General features: G+C 37.3%; 1 protein-coding gene across 2 annotated transcripts in view; it reads right to left on the bottom strand.

Moving 5' to 3' along the window:
• C4BPA (complement component 4 binding protein alpha) overlaps positions 1-23,023 on the bottom strand; it is a 44,368-nt gene extending 21,345 nt beyond the window's left edge. Inside the window, exons 1-5 of one of the 2 annotated variants that reach the window (XM_067028397.1) lie at positions 22,925-23,023; positions 22,158-22,212; positions 14,673-14,824; positions 13,512-13,697; positions 12,719-12,818 (exon numbers count right to left, since the gene is read on the bottom strand). In XM_067028397.1, the coding sequence (XP_066884498.1) occupies positions 12,719-12,818; positions 13,512-13,697; positions 14,673-14,790 (404 nt within the window). In that variant the 5' untranslated portion in view covers positions 14,791-14,824; positions 22,158-22,212; positions 22,925-23,023. Of the gene's footprint in view, positions 1-12,718; positions 12,819-13,511; positions 13,698-14,672; positions 14,828-22,157; positions 22,213-22,924 lie in introns of both variants that reach the window. The other variant, XM_059062824.2, reaches the window with a different exon arrangement.
• Between the last annotated feature and the right edge of the window lie 263 nt (positions 23,024-23,286).

The raw sequence follows: 23,286 nt of genomic DNA on the forward strand, positions 1-23,286 counted from the left end.
AAACAAAATGAAACAATAATATCAAAAAAATGGAGAAAAAATGTTAGCTATAGATGACAAGCATAGGAGAATCAACATATACTTAATTGGACAACCTGAAGAAGGAACACAAAACAGAACAAAATAGCTATCTTTAGATATATTTCTGGTAAATGTTACAGAAATAAAATAATATTTTAATCTATATTTTTAAATTGTGCATCATATAGAAATGAAAAATTGAACCAAATTGTCCATATCAAAACAACTAAGAGTAGGATTACTAGATTTCAAAGACAAAGAATATTTTTGGACAGCCAAGCAAAGACTAAGTCACATATAAGAGTAAGACTCCAGAGTTCTCTAAAGCAACATCCTCCAGAAAAACAGACACAGCAATATCTACAAGATATTGAAGAAAAGAAAGTATGAGCCAAGCACTTTATATCCAGCCACATTATCTTTTAATAGCAAAGCCTCAGACAGTATTTAAAACTGAAATAATTCAACAGTAATTTTCACTTGGAGACTTTTCCTCGGAAGTCACCAGAGGACAAAGTATAGCCAACCAAGAGATTACAGGAGAAACTAGCAAAAACAAAAACAAAAAACAACTGATAGTGAGTACTGAGCATGCAGATCTAAGACAAAAAGGTGTGGTTAAGAGTGACTGAATGAAATATAAATGTTATATGCTCTGACAAGCTGAGATGATATAACTAACCAAAAAAGGAGATCCACCAGAGGACAGACAGCAGAAGCAAGAAGAACTACAGTCCTGCAGCCTGTGGAACAAAAACCACATTCACAGAAAGATAGACAAGATGAAAAGGCAGAGGGCTATGTACCAGATGAAGGAACAAGATAAAACCCCAGAAAAACAACTAAATGAAGTGGAGATAGGCAACCTTCTAGAAAAAGAATTCAGAATAATGATAGTGAAGGTGATCCAGGACCTTGGAAAAACAATGGAGGCAAAGATCAAGAAGATGCAAGAAATGTTTAACAAAGACCTAGAAGAATTAAAGAACAAACAAACAAAGATGAACAATACAATAACTGAAATGAAAATGAAAACTACACTAGAAGGAATCGATAGCAGAAAAACTGAGGCAGAAGAACGGATAAGTGACCTGGAAGAAAGAATGGTGGAATTATCTGCCACAAACAGAATAAAGAAAAAAGAATGAAAAGAAATGAAGACAGCCTAAGAGACCTCTGGGACAACATTAAATGCAACACATTCACATTATAGGGGTCCCAGAAGAGAGAGAAAAAGGACCCAAGAAAATATTTGAAGAGATTATAGTTGAAAACTTCCCTAATGTGGGAAAGGAAATAGCCACCCAAGTCTAGGAAGCACAGAGAGTCCCATACAGGATAAACCCAAGGAGAAAAACGCTGAGACACAGTAATCAAACTGGCAAAAATTAAAGACAAGAAATAATTACTGAAAGCAGCAAGGGAAAAATGACAAATAACATACAAGGGCACTCCCATAAGGTTAACAGCTGATTTCTCAGCAGAAACTCTACAAGCCAGAAGGGAGTGGCATGATATACTTCAAGTGATGAAAGGGAAGAACCTACGACCAAGATTACTCTCCCAGGCAAAGATCTCATTCAGATTCGATGGAGAAATCAAAAACTTTACAGACTAGCAAAAGCTAAGAGAATTCAGCACCACAAAACCAGCTCTACACCAAATGCTAAAGGAACTTCTCTAAGTGGAAACACAAGAGAAGAAAAGGACCTACAAAGAGTTAGTTTGATCTGTTTAGGATTACACAGTTTGTGTTAGAACCGGAAGTGTAGTTTACTGATTTAAATTTAAATGCTTTTTCTATTCAGTCCTCTGTATTGCCAAAACTGGCACATTCTTCACTATGTCAATATAGTTTATCTTTACTCATTTAAAAACCAGCACATAGGGTTTTCCTTGTGGCCCAGTGGTTGAGAGTCTGCCTGCTGATGCAGGGGACAAGGGTTTGTGCCCCGGTCCAGGAAGAGCCCACATGCCGCGGAGCTGCTAGGCCTGTGAGCCATGGCCACTGAGCCTGAGTGTCCGGAGCCTGTGCTCCACAACGGGAGAGGCCACAACTGTGAGAGGCCCATGTACTGGAAAAAAAAAAAAAAAAAAAAAAAACACAGCACATATATCTACATAAGATATAGATGTATAGATACATGGATATAGATATCATTCCTTGTCCAAAGATATATTAAAACCCTTTTCGGGCTTCCCTGGTGGCGCAGTGGTTGAGAATCCGCCTGCCGATGCAGGAGACACGGGTTCGTGCCCTGGTCCGGGAAGATCCCACATGCCGCGGAGCAACTAAGCCCGTGAGCCATGGCCGCTAGGCCTGCGCGTCCGGAGCCTGTGCTCCGCAACGGGAGAGGCCACAACAGTGAGAGGCCCGCATACCACAAAAAAAAAAAAAAAAAAAAAAAAAAAAACCCTTTTCATCTTAAAAGAATGAAACACCTACAAAATTGTGGTTTCATTACAGATGCATGAAATGCAGGATATTAAAATTCTTTTAATGTAGGATAATTTTTAACCACACTCACTTTTTCTCTTCTTTCTCTATAATTGTTTATTTCCCTTACTATGTATACTTAAGCATTGCTTTTGAATAATCCTAAGAGATTATGGGAAACTAAGATAGGCTGTAACTTTCAATTTTATCAGTTTGAGCCCTTCCGATCCCAAAGGTAATTTTAAGCCTATTTACCATTATATAAAATTACTTGGCTTTCTCAATGCAAAGTGTTTGTTGGGTTTAACTGTAATATGTAAGCAATTTAGGCCATTTCATCTTGGTAATATATCTTGAGAACAAAACGCCATGATGTATTCATGGAGTAAGAGTCTAGAATTACAGCCTTGTTGCTGCAATCTGCAATCACTATGTTTAGAATAACCTCTGTGTGCAAAAAAAAAAAATCTTTAAGTCACAGGTCCTGAGTTGGGGGGTGTATAGTGGTGGTAGGATGAAATGGAAATAGTCTATATGTTTTCTGCTCTCATAGAACTTTCTAAGTGATTTTGCAGTTGGTCTAGTGCTCTTTAGTATATTTCCTTAATAAGTAAATGCCTATAAATAAAATGGATAATTGTTAAAAAAAAAAAAAAGGAGATGAGGGAGAGAGTGGAAAAAAGCAAACTCATTGATTGCCTCATCTGTAAGTGCTGGAAGTAAAATCAAGCTATAGACATATATAAGTACTTAACATTAATGCTGAATATAAAGTAAACACTAAGATAATACAAATGACATAAATTTACTGGTAGAAAAAACAGAGGGGTGGGGAGGGAAGGAGAGAGTACAAGATAAGTTTACTGTTACTCATGACAAGGAACAAGTTTAAAAATAAAGATAGAAATAAAGAAGGTATTTAAAGGTATATATAATTATATAAAGGTAACCACTAGAATCAAATTTTGAACTCTCCTAAATATATATATATATAACTGCACATGTATACATATAGTACAAAATATGAAATAATATGAGAAAATTAAATCTATAGGTATCACTAATATCAATAAATGTAATTGGACTTAAGTCTCCTTTTGAAAGAAAAAGACCTTTTAGTTGCAACAAAATTCGACTCTATGTTGTATACAGGAGACAAATCTAAAAGTACCTCAGATAGGTTAAAAACAAAAGGAGGGGCAAAGTTATATAAAGCAAATGCAAACAAAAAGAAAATAAGGGTTACTGGTTTTAATATCCTATAAACTGCACATCAGAATCAAGATCCTTAAATTACACAAAATGGGCATATTATGGTGTTAAAGACTTTGATTTGCAGTGAAGAGCTATAAATATTTATGTATCAAAAAATGTAGCAGCAATTTTAACAAAAAAAAAAACATGTGACATAAGAAAAGTATGCTACTATTTATCAAGAATTTTTGTGATATTAAATAATTATAAAATTAATTTACTTTAATTCTTATCTTTAAGCTTGAGATATATAAAGGAAAGCATAATTAAAGATTCAGAAGAGCTAATAAATAAAGTATACCTGGTATGTATATATCAAAGTCTGTATACTAATAGTAAACAATGTAACTTCATTTCAAATGCCTATGGAATATCAATTAAAATTGATTATATATTATGAAATACATAACATTCTAAAACGTAGAAACTTTAACAAATTCTAAAAAGTAGAAATAATACAAGTAATATTCTCTGTTAGTCTGGAAGTCTTAGTAACCAATGGAGGAATGCTTCTACCATTTAACACAGCAAAAGTTCCATTAAACTAAGGTTGCTCAATTTAGCAAATAAATAACCAGGATGTCTAGTTAAACATGAATTTCAGGTAAACAATAAACATTTTTTAGTATAAGCATGCCCCGAGTATTGCATGGGTCATACTTGCACTAGAATTAAACCAGGAATCCTGTATTTTATCTGGCAAATTACCTGGCAAATTAAACTTGAGGTTGGGTATCATCAAGTCTGGGTCCTCAAGCAAATGAATAAACAGACAAAGAAAGGTGTTACTTTCCTGAATGAGGTGATTAATCCTGATTAGCCATGGTAAATTGGGTTGCTTAAAAGCAACAATGGTGATGATGTAAACGTCTGGAATGCAGGGAGATTTCCTGGGCACCTTTTTGTACTATTTTCATGCCCTCTAATTAAAGTCAATGAAAACTATAACAACCCAATACAGGCAGGACTGCTAATGGCCTAGACCCTCCAAGAATAAAAGTTCAGGTGATCCCATTACACAAGGAACCATGATCAGATGAAGTGGTTGCTGAGGGTAAAGTGGATATAGAATGAGTAATAGAAGCAGGTAGTTATAAATACTAACTACAACCACATGACCAGTTGCAGAAATAAGGACCATAATAGTTATAAACATTTCTTTCTTATTTTCATATGAATAGATTTGGTCTAAATTAAATTTTTTTCTCTTTACTTTTTTCATTCCTCTACCATCTAAACAAGATGTGTTAATAGTAGTTTAGCTTATATCTCAGTATTTAAATTACAGGATATCAAAGGGAAGGTATGACTTTGCTTAAAGAGGATCGTCTTTGGGGGAGAGAGTTAGCATGTTTTCAGTTTTATGAGGTATAGTTGCATTATGTAAGTTGGAAGCATAATTTTGCTATTGCCTTTACCTGGAAGTTAAGCTAAGTATGGTTAAAACAAGTGCGTATAAATACCAAATTTGACAAAGGATGGACCCTGGTAGATTCAAATTATGTCAACTTAACTAAGCAGAAATTACTTTTTCCAGAATTTTCTTCCATGCATAGCGCCAAATTAGTGTTGTCCATAAGAGACGATGGAAGTGAATTAATAGCCAAGTTCTGTATATGCTTGAAAGGTCAGAGCAGAGCACAAGATGTGACTGCAGTTCACACATATTGTTGCTTCTCTGTGCTATCACCTTGTTGGCATTGGGCACAACCAGGACTACAGCAAACCCAGCTCCTGGAGGATGTCCTCCTTCATGTACTCCAACTTCTGATCCAAGTACATTAGCACTGTGAGGAAGGGCAACAACTTCTACAAGACATTCCCATCTTTGAAGCTGAAGGCTAAGAGGCAGCAAAAGAACAATGTGAACCCCAGTCTATACTCACGGGTATACTCTAATCCATACTGTGACTTCCAGTCTATACTCCACTCAACCATGTGGGTCCCATTCTGGTTTTGCATCTCCCACTTCACATCCACCTTCCTTTTTTGACTGCCTGCCCTGCTGACCTCAGGCCACGTTAGCAAATATAGAAGAAACAGCCTCCTGTACGCTGCTTCACCAGCTGCCAGTATGGTATCAAGTCAGATTCCTGTAGTAAATCCCTTATTTTACATTTATATATATATATATATATATATATATAAAACCCTAACCCTAACCGTAACTGGATGGTTTCTTTATATATGTATATATATATATATATATGTGTATATATATATACACATATATATATACATATATATGTGTATATATAGATGAAACATAGATATAATATTATTTATATTTATATTTATCTGAATGAGTCCTGACTAATATAACTAACTGATATAAATAGACAAGAAAGAGAAATTAAAATAAAAGAAACATAAAAAATGGAAAGTAAGAGGTAAAGTAATCACTATTTGCAGAGGATATGATTACAAACTGGGTAATCCCAAGAGAATTCAACTGAAAGACTATTATAAATAATAAAAAAATTCAGAAAGCTAGCTTAGATATCAAGTTAACATGCAGAAATCAATAGTATATATATATAAAATGTTAGAATATTTAATGGAAGAAAAGACCCAATTTAAAATAGCAAAAGTAAAATGCCTAGGTTTAAACACTTCAAGAAATGCAAAATCTATGTTAAGAAAATGTTGAAACTTTCCTGAAGAAACAAGAGAAAAACACTAAAATGAATGGGGCAGAACATGCCACCCCAAAATAGGCCAATTTGGCAACAGGATTATTTTCAGCTAAAGACACCTGAAAATCAGCAGATGCAAGAAGAAGCTTCTGATCTTCCCTTTTCTTCCTGAAAGCAGATCAGACTCCCATGTGGAAGATGCCTTTTCTATACCAGGAGGAAAGAACTTTTTTATCACCAGAGATGGAGTATTGACTTCACAGAGAAATCTGTACTGAAGGCCTTGTTAAAATAATGCTTATCTCCCTTTAGCCTCCCTATATATTCTGGTACTTTTCCACAATTACTATTCTTTCATCAATCTAATATATAAGCACTTAGGCTTAACCACTTTGAGGTTCTTCATTCTCCTGTGAAGGCTCCCATGTACATATAAAAGTCAGATTGATATACTTTTCTCCTATTAATCTATGTCAACTTAATTCTCAAGCCTAGCCAGAGACCCTAAGAGGGTAAAGGGAGAGTTTTTCCTTCCCTACAGTAACATATTCTTGTCTAGGGAGACTCAACATTTTTAAAAAATCCATTCTCCTAAAATTAAGTTAAAAGCTAATCCAGGGCTTCCCTGGTGGCGCAGTGGTTGAGAGTCCGCCTGCCGATGCAGGGGACACGGGTTCATGACCCCGTCTGGGAGGATCCCACATGCCGCGGAGCAGCTGGGCCCGTGAGCCGTGGCTGCTGAGCCTGCGCGTCCAGAGCATGTGCTCCGCAACGGGAGAGGCCACAACAGTAAGAGGCCCGCGTACTGAAAAAAAAAAAAAAAAAAAAAAAAAAAAAAAAAAAAAAAAAAAAGCTAATCCAACACTGATTTTTTTTCTTTTTTTTAAATTTAATTTAATTTATATTTTTATACAGCATATTCTTGTTAGTTATCCATTTTATACATATTAGTGTATATATGTCAATCCTAATCTTCCAATTCATCCCACTACCACCACCTCCCACCAGTTTCCCCCCTTGGTATCCATACATTTGTTCTCTACATCTGTGTCTCTATTTCTGCCCTGCAAACCAGTTCATCTATACCATTTTTCTAGGTTCCACATATATGCGTTAATATGCAATATTGGTTTTCCTTTTTCTGAATTATTTCACTCTGTATGACAGTCTCTAGGTCCATCCACGCCTCTACAAATGACCCACTTTTGTTGCTTTTTATGGCTGAGTAATAGTCCATTGTATATATGTACCATATCTTCTTTATCTATTAATCTGTTGATGGGCATTTAGGTTGCTTCGATGACCTGGCTATTGTAAATAGTGCTGCAATGAACACTGGGGTGCATATGTCTTTTTGAATTATGGTTTTCTCTGTGTATATGCCCAGTAGTGGGATTGCTGGGTCATATGGTAATTCTATTTTTAGTTTTTTATGGAAGCTCCATAATGTTCTCCATAGTGGCTGTATCAATTTACATTCCCACCAACAGTGCAAGAGCATTCCCTTTTCTCCACACCATCTAGAGCATTTGTTGTTGGCAGATTTTCTGATGATGCCCATTCTAACTGGTGTGGGTGATACTTCATTGTACTTTTGATTTGTATTTCTCTAATAATTAGTGATGTTGAGCAGCTTTTCATGTGTTTCTCTGCCATCAGTCGGTCTTATTTGGAGAAATGTCTATTTATGTCTTCTGCCACTTTTTTTATTGGGTTGTTTGTTTTTTTAATATTGAGCTGCATGAGCTGTTTATATATTTTGGAGATTAATCCTTTGTCTGTTGATTCCTTTGCAAATATTTTCTCCCATTCTGAGGGTTGTCTTTTCGTCTTCTTTGTAGTTTCCTTTGTTTTGCAAAAGATTTTAAGTTTCATTATGTCTCATTTGTTTATTTTTGTTTTTATTTCCGTTACTCTAGGAGGTGGATCAAAAAAGATCTTGCTGTGATTTATGTCAGAGTGTTCTTCCTATGTTTTCCTCTAAGAGTTTTATAGTGTCCAGTCTTACATTTAGGTCTTTAATCCATTTTGAGTTTATTTTTGTATATGGTGTTAGGGAGTGTTCTGATTTCATTCTTTTACATGTAACTGTCCAGTTTTCCCAACACCACTTATTGAAGAGACTGTCTTTTCTCCAGTGTATATCCTTGCCTCCTTTGTCATAGATTAGTTGACCATGGGTGCGTGGGTTTATCTCTGGGCTTTCTATCCTGTTCCATTGATCAATATTTCTGTTTTTGTGCCAGTACCATATTGTCTTGATTACTGTAGCTTTGTAGTATAGTCTGAAGTCAGGGAGTCTGATTCCTCCAGCTACATTTTTTCCCTCAAGACTGCTTTGGCTGTTCGGGGTCTTTTGTGTCTCCCTACAAATTTTAAGATTTTTTGTTCTAGTTCTGTAAAAAATGCCATTGGTAATTTGATAGGGATTACATTGAATCTGTAGATTGCTTTGGGTAGTACAGTCATTTTCACAATATTGATTCTTCCAATCCAAGAACATGGTATATCTCTCCATCTGTTGGTATCATCTTTAATTTTTTCATCAGTGTCTTATAGATTTCTGCATACAGGTCTTTTGTCTTCCGAGGTAGGTTTATTCCTAGGTATTTTATTCTTTTCATTGCAATGGTAAATGGGATTTTTTCCTTAATTTCTCTTTCTGATTTTTCATCATTAGTATATAGGAATGCAAGAGATTGCTGTGCATTAATTCTGTATCTTGCAACCTTCCCAAATTCATTGATTAGCTCTAGAAGTTTTCTGGTGACATCTTTAGGATTCCCTATGTATAGTATCATGTCATTTGCAAACAGTGGCAGTTTTACTTCTTCTTTTCCAAGTTGTATTCCTTCTATTTCTTTTTCTTCTCTGATTGCTGTGGCTAGGACTTCCAAAACTATGTTGAATAATAGTGGTGAGAGTGGACATCCTTGTCTTATTTCTGATCTTAGAGGAAATGCTTTCAGTTTTTCACCATTGAGAATGATGTTTGCTATGGGTTTGTCATATATGGCCTTTATTATGTTGAGGTAGGTTCCCTCTATGCCCACTTTCTGGAGAGTTTTAATCATAAATGGGTGTTAAATTTTGTCAAAAGTTTTTTTTTTCTGCATCTATTGAGATGATCATATGGTTTTTATTCTTCAGTTTTTTAATATGGTGTATCACATTGATTTATTTTCATATATTGAAGAATCCTTGTATCCCTGGGATAAATCCCACTTGATCACGGTGTATGATCCTTTTAATGTGTTGTTGGATTCTGTTTGCTAGTATTTTGTTGAGGATTTTTGCATCTATATTCATCAGTGACATTGGTTTGTAATTTTCTTTTTTTGTAGTATATTTGTCTGGTTTTGGAATCAGGGTGATGGTGGCCTCATTGAATGAGTTTGGGAGTGTTTCTTCCTCTGCAGTTTTTTGGAAGAGTTTGAGAAGGATGGGTGTTAGCTCTTCTCTAAATGTTTGATAGAATTCACCTGTGAAGCCATCTGGTCCTGGACTTTTATTGGTTGGAAGATTTTTAATCACAGTTTCAGTTTCAGTGCTTGTGATTGGTCTGTTCATATTTTCTATTTCTTCCTGGTTCAGTCTTGAAAGGTTATACCTTTCTAAGAATTTGTCCATTTCTTCCAGGTTGTCCATTTTATTGGCATAGAGTTGCTTGTAGTAGTCTCTTAGAATGCTTTGTACTTCTGTGGTGTCTGTTGTAACTTCTCCTTTTTCACTTCTAATTTTATTGATTTGAGTCCTCTCCCTCTTTTTCTTGATGAGTCTGGGTAGTGGTTAATCAATTTTGTTTATCTTCTCAAAGAACCAACTTTTAGTTTTATTGATCCTTGCTATTGTTTTCTTTGTTCTATTTCATTTATTTCTGCTCTGATCTTTATGATTCCTTTTCTTCTGTTAACTTTGGGTTTTGTTTGTTCTTCTTTCTCTAGTTCCTTTAGGTGTAACGTTAGATTGTTTAATTGAGATTTTTCTTGTTTCTTGATGTAGGCTTGTATTGCTATAAACTTCCCTCTTAGAACAGCTTTTGCTGAATTCCACTGTTTTTGGATGGTCGTTTTTTCAATGTAATTTGTCTCTAAGTATTTTTTATTTCCTCTTTGATTTCTTCATTGATCTCTTGTTTATTTAGCAACGTATTGTTTAGCCTGCATGTCCAACACTGATTTTTTTTTTTTTTTTTTTTTTTTTTTTTTTTTTCGGTACGCGGGCCTCTCACTGCTGCGGCCTCTCCCATGTGGAGCACAGGATCCGGACGCACAGGCCCAGCGGCCATGGCTCACGGGCCCAGCTGCTCCGCGGCATGTGGGACCCTCCTGGACCAGGGCACGAACCCTCGTCCCCTGCATCAGCAGGCGGACCCCCAACCACTGCATCACCAGGGAAGCCCCCTAAATATGCCTAACTTTAAAGTTCACATAGAAAAATAAACAAATACATATTGTCAGGAAAATCCTAGAAAAAAAAATAATAAGATAGGACTACCCATATTATTGTTAAAGCATAGTATAAAACATCAGTAAGTAGATGACTGTGAAATGTTTATATTAATATATAGGCAAAACAATGGCATTGAATGGAAAGTCCAGAAATAAACCCAGATATATATAAGAATTTCTTATAGTATCAAAAAGCACTCTCATATCAGTAAATTGAAGATAGACTTTTTAATAAATAATGTATGGATAACAGGAAAGCCATATGGAAAAATACAGACTGGGATATGTACCTCATACTGTACTCTATAATGACTCTAAATGGATCAAAGCTTTAAATATTAAAAAATATGAAAACATAAAAAGTAATAAAAGAAATCTAGGCTAATAGTTCAAAATCTTGTATTTGGGAAGGCCTTTTAAATTAAGACCTAAAATTCAGAAGCCTTTTTAAAAGGAAGACTGATAAATTTGACAACATAAAAAAATTTCTCCTCAGGCTTCCCTGGTGGCGCAGTGGTTGAGAGTCTGCTTGCCGACTCAGGGGACATGGGTTCATGCCCCAATCCGGGAAGATCCCACATGCCACGGAGCGGCTAGGCCCGTGAGCCGTGGCCACTGAGCCTGCATGTCTGGAGCCTGTGCTCTGCAACGGGAGAGGCCACAACAGTGAGAGGCCTGCGTACAGGAAAAAAAAAAATTCTCTTCACGAGAAAACAAACCAAAGCCAAGTCAATACTTGGGGGAAAGTAGCAGCTCATATCAGAAACAAGGTCTAAACCCTAATACACATAGATTCATGTGAATATGTGTATGTATATATCTTAGAAATTAAGAATAAAATGGTCAACAGGTTAATAGAAAAAATAGACAAAGTACATGCCAAGTAATTCACAAATATTTATTCACAATAAGTGTAAACATCTCTTGAACATATTAAAATATGCTCAATTTTACTCAGAATAAGAGAAGTATACATTTAAACTATAGTAAGATTTCATTGTTACCTCTAAAATAGGAAAAATTTCAAAATTTTTACAAGGTTTGAAAGTTTGACAGCACACTTAGTTGGAAAGTTTATGGAGAGACAGATATTTGTATACTCTGCAAAACCATGTAATTCCTACAGGGAGCAATTTGGAAATAACTTTCACATTTTCAAATATATGTATTCTTTGACCTAGGAATCCCACCTTGGGAATTTACCCTACAGATATAACTTATATGTACAAGGTTATGTATTAAAGCATAGTTTAGAACAGCAAAAGATTGGAAATATTCACGGATCCATCAAAGAGATTACTAATGCATGATACATCACACAATAAAATTCTATGCAGTTGTAAAAGGGAATTAATGAGAGACCTCTCTATGCACAAACATAGGGATATCTTCTGTTTATATTGGTAAGTAAAAAATAAAGCAAGATTCAAAACTACTTTTGTTATTGGAAAGGTGCAAAATAAAAATATATACTAATTTCTTAGCTTGTATATGTAAAAGTAAACACTGAAAAGGTACATAAGAAGCCAGTAAAGGTGGGTCCCTGTTTAAGGATGGAAAGGAATGGTGCAATGGGAATGGAAGTGAGAATTCTCAGGGTATACCTTTTTATATCTTTTTAAAAATATATATGAATACATTAGCTTTTTTTTTTTTTTTTTTGCGGTACGCGGGCCTCTCACTGCCGTGGCCTCTCCCGTTGCGGAGCACAGGCTCCGGACACACAGGCTCAGCGGCCATGGCTCACGGGCCCAGCTGCTCCGTGGCATGTGGGATCTTCCCGGACCAGGGCACGAACCCGCGTCCCCTGCATCGGCAGGCAGACTCCCAACCACTGTGCCACCAGGGAAGCCCACATTAGCTATTTTTAAAAATTAATTTAAAAGAAAAGTATTGTCTCTCGCTTGCCTCTCACTCACCCTTCTGAACAGCTGAATTCTATTTGTGATCCAAAAGAGTAATCTGTCTTAGTTATCACTTGACCGTTAAGTAATTCTCCTGGGTTTCCACATCGTTTCCCTGAGAGAAAAATTAAAATGATGATTAGTGATTCCATGTACTTGTGGATATGGAATTAGAAAAGAGAGCTGATGAATCACTGTGGTAATGAAGTCTATGGCCCAGGATTTAACACACTGACCAGGGAGCTAAGCTCCATTCTACATCTCCAGCGCATACTTTGAACTTAAGCCACTCAAAATGCATGTCCTTGGTCACAAAAGAAACAAAGAAAGTATAGATTGTGTATGTATACCCCTACTACTGGAAAAACATCACAGAATTTATTCTCAGCTAAGTAAATCACAGCATCTTCTTCCAAGCACAGCATATATTTGGGGTGAGGTTTCCTTGAAAATGGCATTGCCATTTTCTAGCAACATAACTTGTTATAATTTTATAGAGTGAATCTAGTTTTCAATGTACTAAAATTGAATTTGTAGTTCACTTCCAAAAAAAATTTCTTACTGAATACATTGTAAAGGATAGACATTTTCCAATGCAACTAGGTGGCTCCTATTTTTTTTGTTTTATTCATTTGTTTATGTTTTTCAAAAATTGGCACACATGTGTACATTGAAATCAGTAACTGACAAACCAAATTGTTTCTTAGTGACCAAAGACACTCATTTGCATTCATAAAGCTTAGTTCCTGAGATAAATTTGCAAAGAAGGAAAAAGCACAAATAAGAAAAAATAAATGTTCATACTTACTGACACAGAAGTCCCGGTATTTCCAACTGCCTGTTGAGTCACAGGTAAGACTGTAACTTCTTGAACTTGTCCTACTGTAGCCAGGGCGGCAGCTGTATCTCAGAGTAGTTCCAGTTTCAAACTCTGTCTCATTCAACTCAATTATTGGAGAAGCAAATTGTAAATAAGGTGGAGGACCACAAATGCCTGGACACCAAAATGACAAAACACCAAAAGTTATAGCTTGGGACACAGCATCTTAAAATTTCAGTAGCATTACTTTAGAGCAGGAACCATTCTTTTCTCCTCTAATCAAGAAAAATAGTAACTCCTATTATCCCCACTGTTCAGTGAATCCAGTGAGTAATTAGTAATACATGTTTGTTGATTAATGACAATGATACTGATAAAAGCCATAAATTTTTCACCCCTTCTCTCCCATAAATTAGATGATTTAACTTAAAAGGATGGCAGACATGATTTCATCAGCCTATCAGTTTCCCCATATCTGCTGACTCAGATATATCCATGCAAATCCAGAAGTCTTACAATTTCCTTCAACAGAAACATTATTCCATTAATAATAACATTATGTAACATAGGTTGACTCAGGGAACAGAAACTATGTGGCTGGGAGATGGATGAGAATAACATTTCTCATTTGTACTTTTTTGTACCCTTTGGATTTTGAGTGATGTGAAGGGAGACATATAGAGCCCTTGAAGCATAAAAATCTTCATCCTGCTTTGCCTGCAAGAATGAAATATAGGGCTGATTTACCTTTCAGGAGCCACAGTAGAATAATATGCTTCCCCTGTCCATTCTGGATAAACCCACAGACAGTGAAGACTGTTTAGTCAGGCTGACAGATAATACAGATTTGTTTCAAGTCTTAGTTGGGGAAGTTTTGGAAATTCCTGGAGAAGAAATTCTAAGGGAAAATGTCTATAAAATGAACTTTTTTATGGGTAAAGCAAATACACCCCTATATTTTAAATAATTCCAAATCCCCTTAAGTTCAGAATTCCAAATAAATTCCAAACTTCTGATCAAATAAACCCTTTGTTGCTGAAGCTGGATTTCTGCTAAAAGCTTAATTAGCTCTTCGCTAGTCTTGAAAGTGAATGAGTAGATGATCTTGAATGTTTGTTGACAATCTGAACTTGTCTCCCTATTACTCACCAAGAACAGTAGCCAACAGAGCAGCAACCAAGGTCACTTGAAACAGAATTGGATCAGAGTCTCTCCAGGGCCCAGAGAACGGCCAAGATGCCATTGTCCCCTTTCTATGAAGGATCATAATTGGATCTCTCCGGTGCTTCGCTAACACTTTTCTGCTGAAAGAACTCAATTTAATAAACAATCATTGAATTCCTACTTGTCATAAAGCACTAGGATCAATGCTATGGAATCCATGTCTTGAAGAAATTACAGCCTAGAGTGAAGGAAGAGATACGCGCACAAATGTTACAACACAAAACAGTGGGTGTTAACCTCTGCAGAAGCACTCTGCTCTTAAGAGAGATTAATTCCAAGTGGAGAGATGGGAGGTGGCTGAGTCTGAGTCAGGTATGCTGTAAATGTTAGAAAATGGATGCAGGGCAAATTGGGGGAGCAGTAGATAACACTACAATTTGGCTGGAAAGTAAGGTGTTGGAGATGGTTGTTAAGTAGGAGGGCAGCTCATAGGTGTGTCTGAATGGATTGTAAAGGCCAAGGTTAGGAATTTATGGACACTATTCTTTGGGGAATAAAGAGCCATTGTTTGTTGATTAGATTTTGGTTTTGGTTTACTTGTTTTTAATATGTCCTTAGAGTGACACACTATTGTCTTTAAGATCACTAGAGTGGATGCATACATGATAGATTGAAGTGAACAGAGAGGAGAAACAGAGAGGTTGATTAAGAAGACAATTGTGACTGGCCAGGTGAGCCACAGAGATGATCTGACCAAGGAAACAGTAGAGGAGTTAGAGAAAAGGAAACAAATGTAAAATAAAACAAAACAGGACTTCCCTGGTGGCACAGTGGTTAAGAATCCTCCTGCCAATGCAGGGGACATGGACTTGATCCCTGGTCCAGGAAGATCCCACATGCCACGGAGCAACTAAGCCCGTGCATCACAACTACTGAGCCTGTGCTCTAGAGCCTGTGAGCCATAACTATTGAGCCCGTGTGCCACAACTACTGAAGCCCGTGTGCCTAGATCCCGTGCTCCACAAGAGAAGCCACCGCAATGAGAAGCCCGCACACCACAACGAAGAGTAGCCCCCACTTGCCGCAACTAGAGAAAGCCCACACGCAGCAACAAAGACCAAATGCAGCCAAAAATAAATTTTTAAAAATTAAAATAATAATAGTTTTTAAAAAAATTTTTTTAAGCAGAAAATGATAAGATAGAGAAAAAGAGTTGGCTCATTATGTATAACAATGGGAGTTCCTCATGACAACTGTCAACCAAGGCAATAAACCAAGCAATTTGCAGTTTTGGGAAAAAAATCATTTCATCTATAGATATAGATATATGTAGATATATATAGATATATAAATAAAAATAAAAATATATGTGACAAATGTACTTTCATTACTTAATCAGACTGTTTAAAGACATATTTAAAGCAAAATCATGAAGGATGTTTTTCTCTTCACCACACTCCTGTTCCCGTTGGAAATAAACAGTATACCTTAAATTTACATTAGAAATAGTCTTTGTCCTCAGAGGAATATATGAAGTTAAGTCCCAATGAAATACTAAATTTCATCTTTATTCTGATATTTCTGTTAGATCCACACGATTCTTATGCTCCACATGTGTCCATAATTCATACTAATTGCATATCTATTTAGATAAAGGGAGGCCCCTCAATATTTCCCTCAAAGATGTTTCTGTCCCAAACTGAGGGGAAAAAAGTTCATAGTGGCCCTTCACACTATGTGGAGGGCCCCAACTTCTTCATTGAGCAAGGACTCATCTAAACTTATCTTTCCAAAACTCAGTTCTGACATTCAGGTCTCCACCTGCTGTCAGTTGTGGGCAACTCCACCCCATGTACATCCTATCCCATGAGCTCTGGACATGCCCACTAGAACAATTCCACCAAAAAATAAGTTTAACCTGTTGAACAATTTATCAAATACATTGGTTACTAAAAATATGTTTGCAGAATTTGTACTGAATGAATTGAGAAGAGCCAGGACCAGGGTTCTGAGACCCTTTCTTTCTTGTTTCCCCCTCTCTCTTTTCCTAATACCTCCCTCCTGATCTCTAGTCTCTACTCCTTCTGCACTAGCAGTCTGATGAGACTGGAGAGGGTTACAGGTAACAAAAATATTGAAAATGCTGCTTCAAAGAACATATTCATTCGCTATGTTCAAAAAGAATATTTATAATCATTGAATATATTCAAAATGAATATATCTTAGAACAACATTAAGTAAATTGATAATATGATAAATTCAGCAGATTGATTTCAGTGAACTGATCCTTCAGGAATGGGCATTCACCAAACTGGTTTCCAATGACTAAATTTGTAGTTATAATCCAACTGGTCTGGACACCCTGGATCCCTGACATTTCCAAACACTTTCTTACCTCCTACCCCTGTCCGTATCATCTTCCCTCTCACACTTTCCTCTTTAATTCCTACTTATTCTAGCAGTCCCTTCTCCAATGTCCCCTCCTATCCTCCAGACCAGTCTCCAATTTCTAATTACAATTGAGTGTTTATAACTCTGATTCTGACTTGGCTTAACTGACATCTGAAGTCTGTCTTCCCCACTGGACCATAAGTTCCTTGAAGTCAGAAGGTGGGTTCTTAGTCATGCCCTACATGGTACCTAGCACTGTGCCTCATTCAAAGTGCTCAATAAATGTTTGTTGAATTTACACTCAAAAGCACCTAGTGCTAAAATATGTTTTAAAGAAAAATAACACTGTTCCATATCTACTCTTACAGTGTTTGCTGTGTCAAGGTCAGATTTTAGCTGATTTTTTTAAAAGGCACTTTTTTTTTTTTTTTTTTTGCCGTACGCGGGCCTCTCACTGTTGTGGCCTCTCCTGTTGCGGAGCACAGGCTCTGGACGCGGAGGCTCAGCGGCCATGGCTCACGGGCCCAGCCGCTGCGCAGCATGTGGGATCCTCCCAGACCAGGGCACGAACCCGCGTCCCCTGCATCGGCAGGCGGACTCTCAACCACTGCGGCACCAGGGAAGCCCCTAAAAAGGCACATCTTAATAAGAACAGACCCTAGTGATTTTAGTCTAGGCTGTTCCCCATCCTTAACCCGAAGTTATCATATCATCAACCATAAAACATAGGATAGTAAGGAGGGAAGGAATAAACAAACACCACAGTTTATGACAGGAGCTAAAAGGCAGCCACACATACAGACCCTACCCTGCGGTGAGGGATTTACATCATGCAGTCTTGTAACAGGGCCATAGACACAGTGCTGGGGACACAGCAGGACAGTATGTGGCCAGACCCTGGGCATGGAATCATACCCAGGCCATGCAGGTTCAAACCTGGTTCCACCACACGGGAACTGTGTACCCACGGGCAAGATACTCAGCCCTCTAAGCTCCTCTAAGCTTCAATTTCCTTTTTCATAAAATAAAAATAACTACACATGTCTCCCAGAATTGCTGAGAGGGCTTGGTTTCATGCATGGACAGCACATAGTAAATATTCATGAGAAACGTTAAGGAAAAGGGTGACAGAACTGTTGGTGGAACGTGATTCTGACAGAATGAGAACTCCTAGAGTCAAAAGATCATCATGATAATGATATAAAATTATAATGCCTGCAATTCCAGGGGACTTTAGCTAAGCCCTGGTGAAGAGGAAAACACGCTGGACTTGGGCCAGAAGTCTTGGTCAGGTTTTCACTGTGGCCCGTGATAACAGTGAAACCCAGTGCTGCACCCAGAACAGCAAAGCTGGCACCCACAGGGGGTCCGTCCTGGGCTTATTCTTCCCTCACCAGGATGTCTTCCTGGAAGGAACTCTTCCACCCATGACTTTGACCATCATCCATGAATCACTCACAGACCTCTGGGCCCCATTGTCTCCTGTAAGTGCAGAAACATACATGTTCCATAAACTCAGTTGTTAATAAAAAATCTTACTCTGCCCTATTACTTACCACATGCCAATTTTGAGCCATTCAGGCCTGCCTCCTTTACTCTTGTTGATAATTAGAAAATTCCTGTGCTGAGCCCTGTGACTGTGGATCTTTGTAAAAGTCGGTGAAAGAAATCTCAACAAAATAAGAAGGAATTATTTTCTCTTCCGCTGAAGCTACAGAAAAGCAGATATCTACATCATAAAATTGACCTGCAATTGTTATATCTAACAAAGGAGATTGTTTCTTTGCCACTAGAACAGTCTTCAACCCTGGAAAAGTCTATAATTCCGACTGGTTATCTTAGCAAATTATTTTTTGTCTTGGATAATATTTAAATTAACTATTCTGTTTTTGAAAGTTATAAATACTTGTGAGTTTTCTTTGCAAATCCAAAAATAAATTGTTGCACTTTCTTCATCACTTGAAATCCTGAATGTAAATTAAAACTTTTGACTGTTGGATTTCTTTTTTTTTTTTTAAATTTCAGCTTTATTGAGACATACTTAAATTGTAAGATACTTAAAGCGAACATCATGGTGATTTGACAACCATACACATTATGAAAAGATTTCCCCCTGCTCCCCCATCTAATTAATTAACACATCCATCACATCACATATTTACCTTTTTCCCCCTGTTTCATTGAAAAATAATTGGCATACAGCATTGCATAAGTTTAAGTTGTACAGCATGAAGATTTGATTTACACATATTGTGAAATGATTACCATAATAGGTCCAGCTAACATCCATCTTCTCATATAGATACAATAAAAATAAAACAAAGAGGACTTCCCTGGTGGTCCAGAATGTAAGACTTCTCCTTCCAATTCAGGGGATGTGGGTTTGAGCCCTGGTTGGGGAACTAAGATCCCACATGCCCCAGGGCAACCACCCAAAGCCCAAGCACCACAGCTAGAGAGCCCACGTGCTGCAACTACTGAGCCCACACGCTGAAACAATGTTCCCCCATGCAGCAGCTAAGACCCAATGCAGTCAAATAAATAAATTAATATATTTTTTAAAATGTAGTAACACTTAAGATTTAAAAAAAGAAAATAAAAGGGAGAAATTTTTCCTTGTGACGAGAATTCTTATGATTAATTCTCAACAACTTTCCTATATATCATGCAGCAGTGTTAGCTGTAGTCATCATGTTGCACACTGCATGCCTAGCACTTATTTAACTCATAACTGGAAGTTTGTACCTTTTGACCACATTCTTCCAATTCCTCCCCCCATCCCACGCCCACCCTCCACCTCTGGTAACCACAAGTCTCTTTCTATAAATTTGTTTTGGGTTTGTTGTTGTTGTTGTTTGTTTGTTTTAGATTCCACATAGAAGCGTATCTTCTCTTTTTTTTTTCTAGAAATAACATTTAAGTTCTACTCTCTTAGCAAATTTCAATTATACAATACAGTGTTATCACCATGTTTAACATTAAGTCCTCAAACCTTCTTCATCTTATAGCTGAAAGCTTATATCCCTTTATCAACCTCTCCATGTTTCTCCCACCCCCCTGTTCCTGGCAACCACTTATTAGATTTCTTATTTAAGCAAAAACCAAACCAAAACAAAACAAAAACGCTTTTTCAAAATTTGTTATAATATAACTCAAGGTTCAGCTCAGTATTTCCAACTGCTTCATTTGTATCTCCCAGGCACCTTGAATCCAACATATCCCAAACTAAACTATCTTTTCAACACTGCTTGACCTTTGCTTTCTGTCTCAGCTAAGGTAATAATCACCACCCAATCTCCCAGACTAGAAACCTGAGTCATCCTAGCCTCCTCTGGCTTGCCACCTTTCCATATTCAGAGTCACCAAGTTTTGTCACATTGGCTGTAGGAACACTAGAATCTGTCATTCTCTCTTATACCCACTTCCATAGTCCTGGTTTATGTTCTCCTAGTTCCCTTCACCCCACCCTACACCACAGCAAAAGCCTTCAACAACTGTAAGCCAGCTTCCATGTTGATGCTGTTATATTCCTAAAAAGCAATTTACTTAAAAATATCCATGGTCCCCAATCTCTAGGTCCCCACAACTCTCCCTCTACTTCTGTTCACTTAAAACATTGTGCTTCAGAGGGAAGAGATATGGGAACATATGTATATGTATAACTGATTCACTTTGTTGTAAAGGAAAAACGAACACACTATTGTAAAACAGTTATACTCCAATAAAGATGTTTTAAAAAAAAAAGAATATACATTAAAAAGTGAACTGAAAAAAAAAAAAAAAAAAACATTGTGCTTCAACCACATGCAAGTGCTTACCTTTCCCAAAACATATCCTGGAACTTTCTAAACACCTTCAAGCATTATCGTATGATGTTTCTTGTGCAAGATACTCTTTACCTCCAGCCTCCCCGTGATGCACTATCCAGATCAAATGCCACCTCCTTGGTGAAGAATTGCCCAACACTCTCCCCAGGAAATATCAGTCTCTGCTATGCTTCCTTGATACTTTGCTGATACCTTCATTATAACAGCACACTGTATTGTAACTATTCACTTTTGCCTCTTGCAGTAGATTATAGGTCCCTTGGAGACAAGGTGTTTATTCAGCCTTCCACTTTCTAACCCAATATTAACTGGCATAATAATAGTTATCCAATAAATGTGAAATAAATGAAATTTAACTTTGTTTTATCTTCAGAGTGAGAATGACTAAATACCTACTGAGGACCAAATGAAATAATATGTAGGAAGTGCTTTATAAATTTTGAAGAGATGATTCAGTGATTTGACTTCCCTTACTAGTTCTCAGGATGTGTGGTGGTTCAGTGGGCCAGGTGTAGCATTTACAGTTCATCATCATGACCCACTGTGGTCCCTCACCAGAGCCTGCACAGGATTCAGCAAACCACAGAGTATGGAGATGGAGCCTAGGACTTGTGAGCTGAGGAGAACTGAATTTGAGTCCCAGCAATACCAGTCAATTTCTGTGATCTTGAAGAAGCTACAGCAGCTCCTCAGATCTCAGTTTCTCATCCTTAAAATGATGACATTAAATTTGGATTATCTTTCTATTCCCTACAAACACTAGAATTCTGTAATTGCCCACTGAAAATCTAAGACTTCCCTAGCAAATGCCCTCATATTTCAATGACATCATCACCTTTTCAATTCCTATAGAAATGAAACCAGCTCAAGAACTATAGTCACCATGGAGGGTCTCTTATGAAAAATACCATCAGCACTTGCCAAGGCAGTACAATTTGAGAGCCTCTGGGAAAATCCTCAGCCTCCAAATTTCTCCTCCCAATAGAGATTACTTTGTAAGTCAATGTATTTATTTTATCTAAACTCCCTTTTTAAAAATTCAGATACCTCTGGAAAGAATCAATTTTTCTCCAATCTCAGGTGGAGTGTCTCCTGACTTACACCTGCACTCTCAATCACATAACTTTCAGACTCCAGAAAGAACTTGCTTCCACAAAATTCTCTTCTTTCCTAGAATTTCTTTATCTCTCTATCAGCTCCTTCCTTCTGTACCCATATTATATTCAACTGTATCTTTGCCCTTAATACAAACCTTCTTTGATGCTTCTTCCTCTTCTGGGCACTCTACTTTGTATTCTCCTTTACTACTACAATTAGAGACAGAACAGGAGTCAGCAAAGAGAACGGTGGTTGAAGAATTAAAACTAAAACCAGAGAAGTATTACGTCTTGCCCAACCAATGGAGAAGGGAATTTCAAGAAGTAAAGTTAATCAACATTGAGAGATTCAAAAAGTGAGGGAGAGAAAGGAGATGAGGACAATAAAGGCTTCTAGCTTCAGAAACTAACTGGAGGCTGACCAATATCCTTCTAATGATTAAATCTAAAGGTCTTTGCTTTCAGTGGTGGAGGAGATGTGGAGGGGTTAATAAAATCTCTAAAGGAAATTGCACCAATTTTCAGAATGTAGACTATGAAAACCAGGTCTCCTGTGACTCCCTTTGGGACATCCGGCTTACGTCCTGCCTCAGCTGCCCTATGTGGAGAGGTAGTAAAGGATTAACAAACAAACACATGCAACTTTTAGATGCAATAATAAGAGCAACTTCTTACTTCTTTTTTGCTTCAGTGTATTTTATTAGCATGCATTATTATTCCCCCATTTATAATAGAAAATTGAGGCTCAGTAGGGGTTAAAATTACTTTCCAAGTCACACTGTCCCCTAATGCAGTACCCCTGAAAAGATTTCTGTTGAAAACACCCCCAAGTTTGGTCTCTGCATTATCCTTCTAATCTTGTATTCCTTAAAGGGTCAAACAACCAGCCTTTCCCCCAAGGTGCCCTGGATACTCCACTGACCTGCAGGTAGCCGAGGAAGAAGACTCTGCCTTGGGTAGTTTGTAAATGAAGAAAACTGCTTTGATCTGTAATAGGCTTAGTTCCTCCCCAGATAAAAGTTTACCAGAACACCCTGAAGCTGGCTAGTAATTGCTCCACCGAAAAGTCCCTGAATTCTAGCCATGTGGTTGGCTGCTCAGGGAGGGCCAAATAGAAATGGATGGGCAGAGACTCCCTACTGGCTCAGTGAATGATTAACAGCATATGTAAAGCAACAGTGTTTATCTAATCCCCTTCCTATTCACTAACCCTCTTTCTTGATAACATGTCACAATTGTTTACTTTCTCCTCTGCCAACCATTTCCCCTAAGTGGAAAGGTAAT

This window comes from Kogia breviceps, chromosome 1 (genome assembly GCF_026419965.1).
Source record: "Kogia breviceps isolate mKogBre1 chromosome 1, mKogBre1 haplotype 1, whole genome shotgun sequence".
Taxonomy (NCBI): Eukaryota; Metazoa; Chordata; class Mammalia; order Artiodactyla; family Physeteridae; genus Kogia; species Kogia breviceps.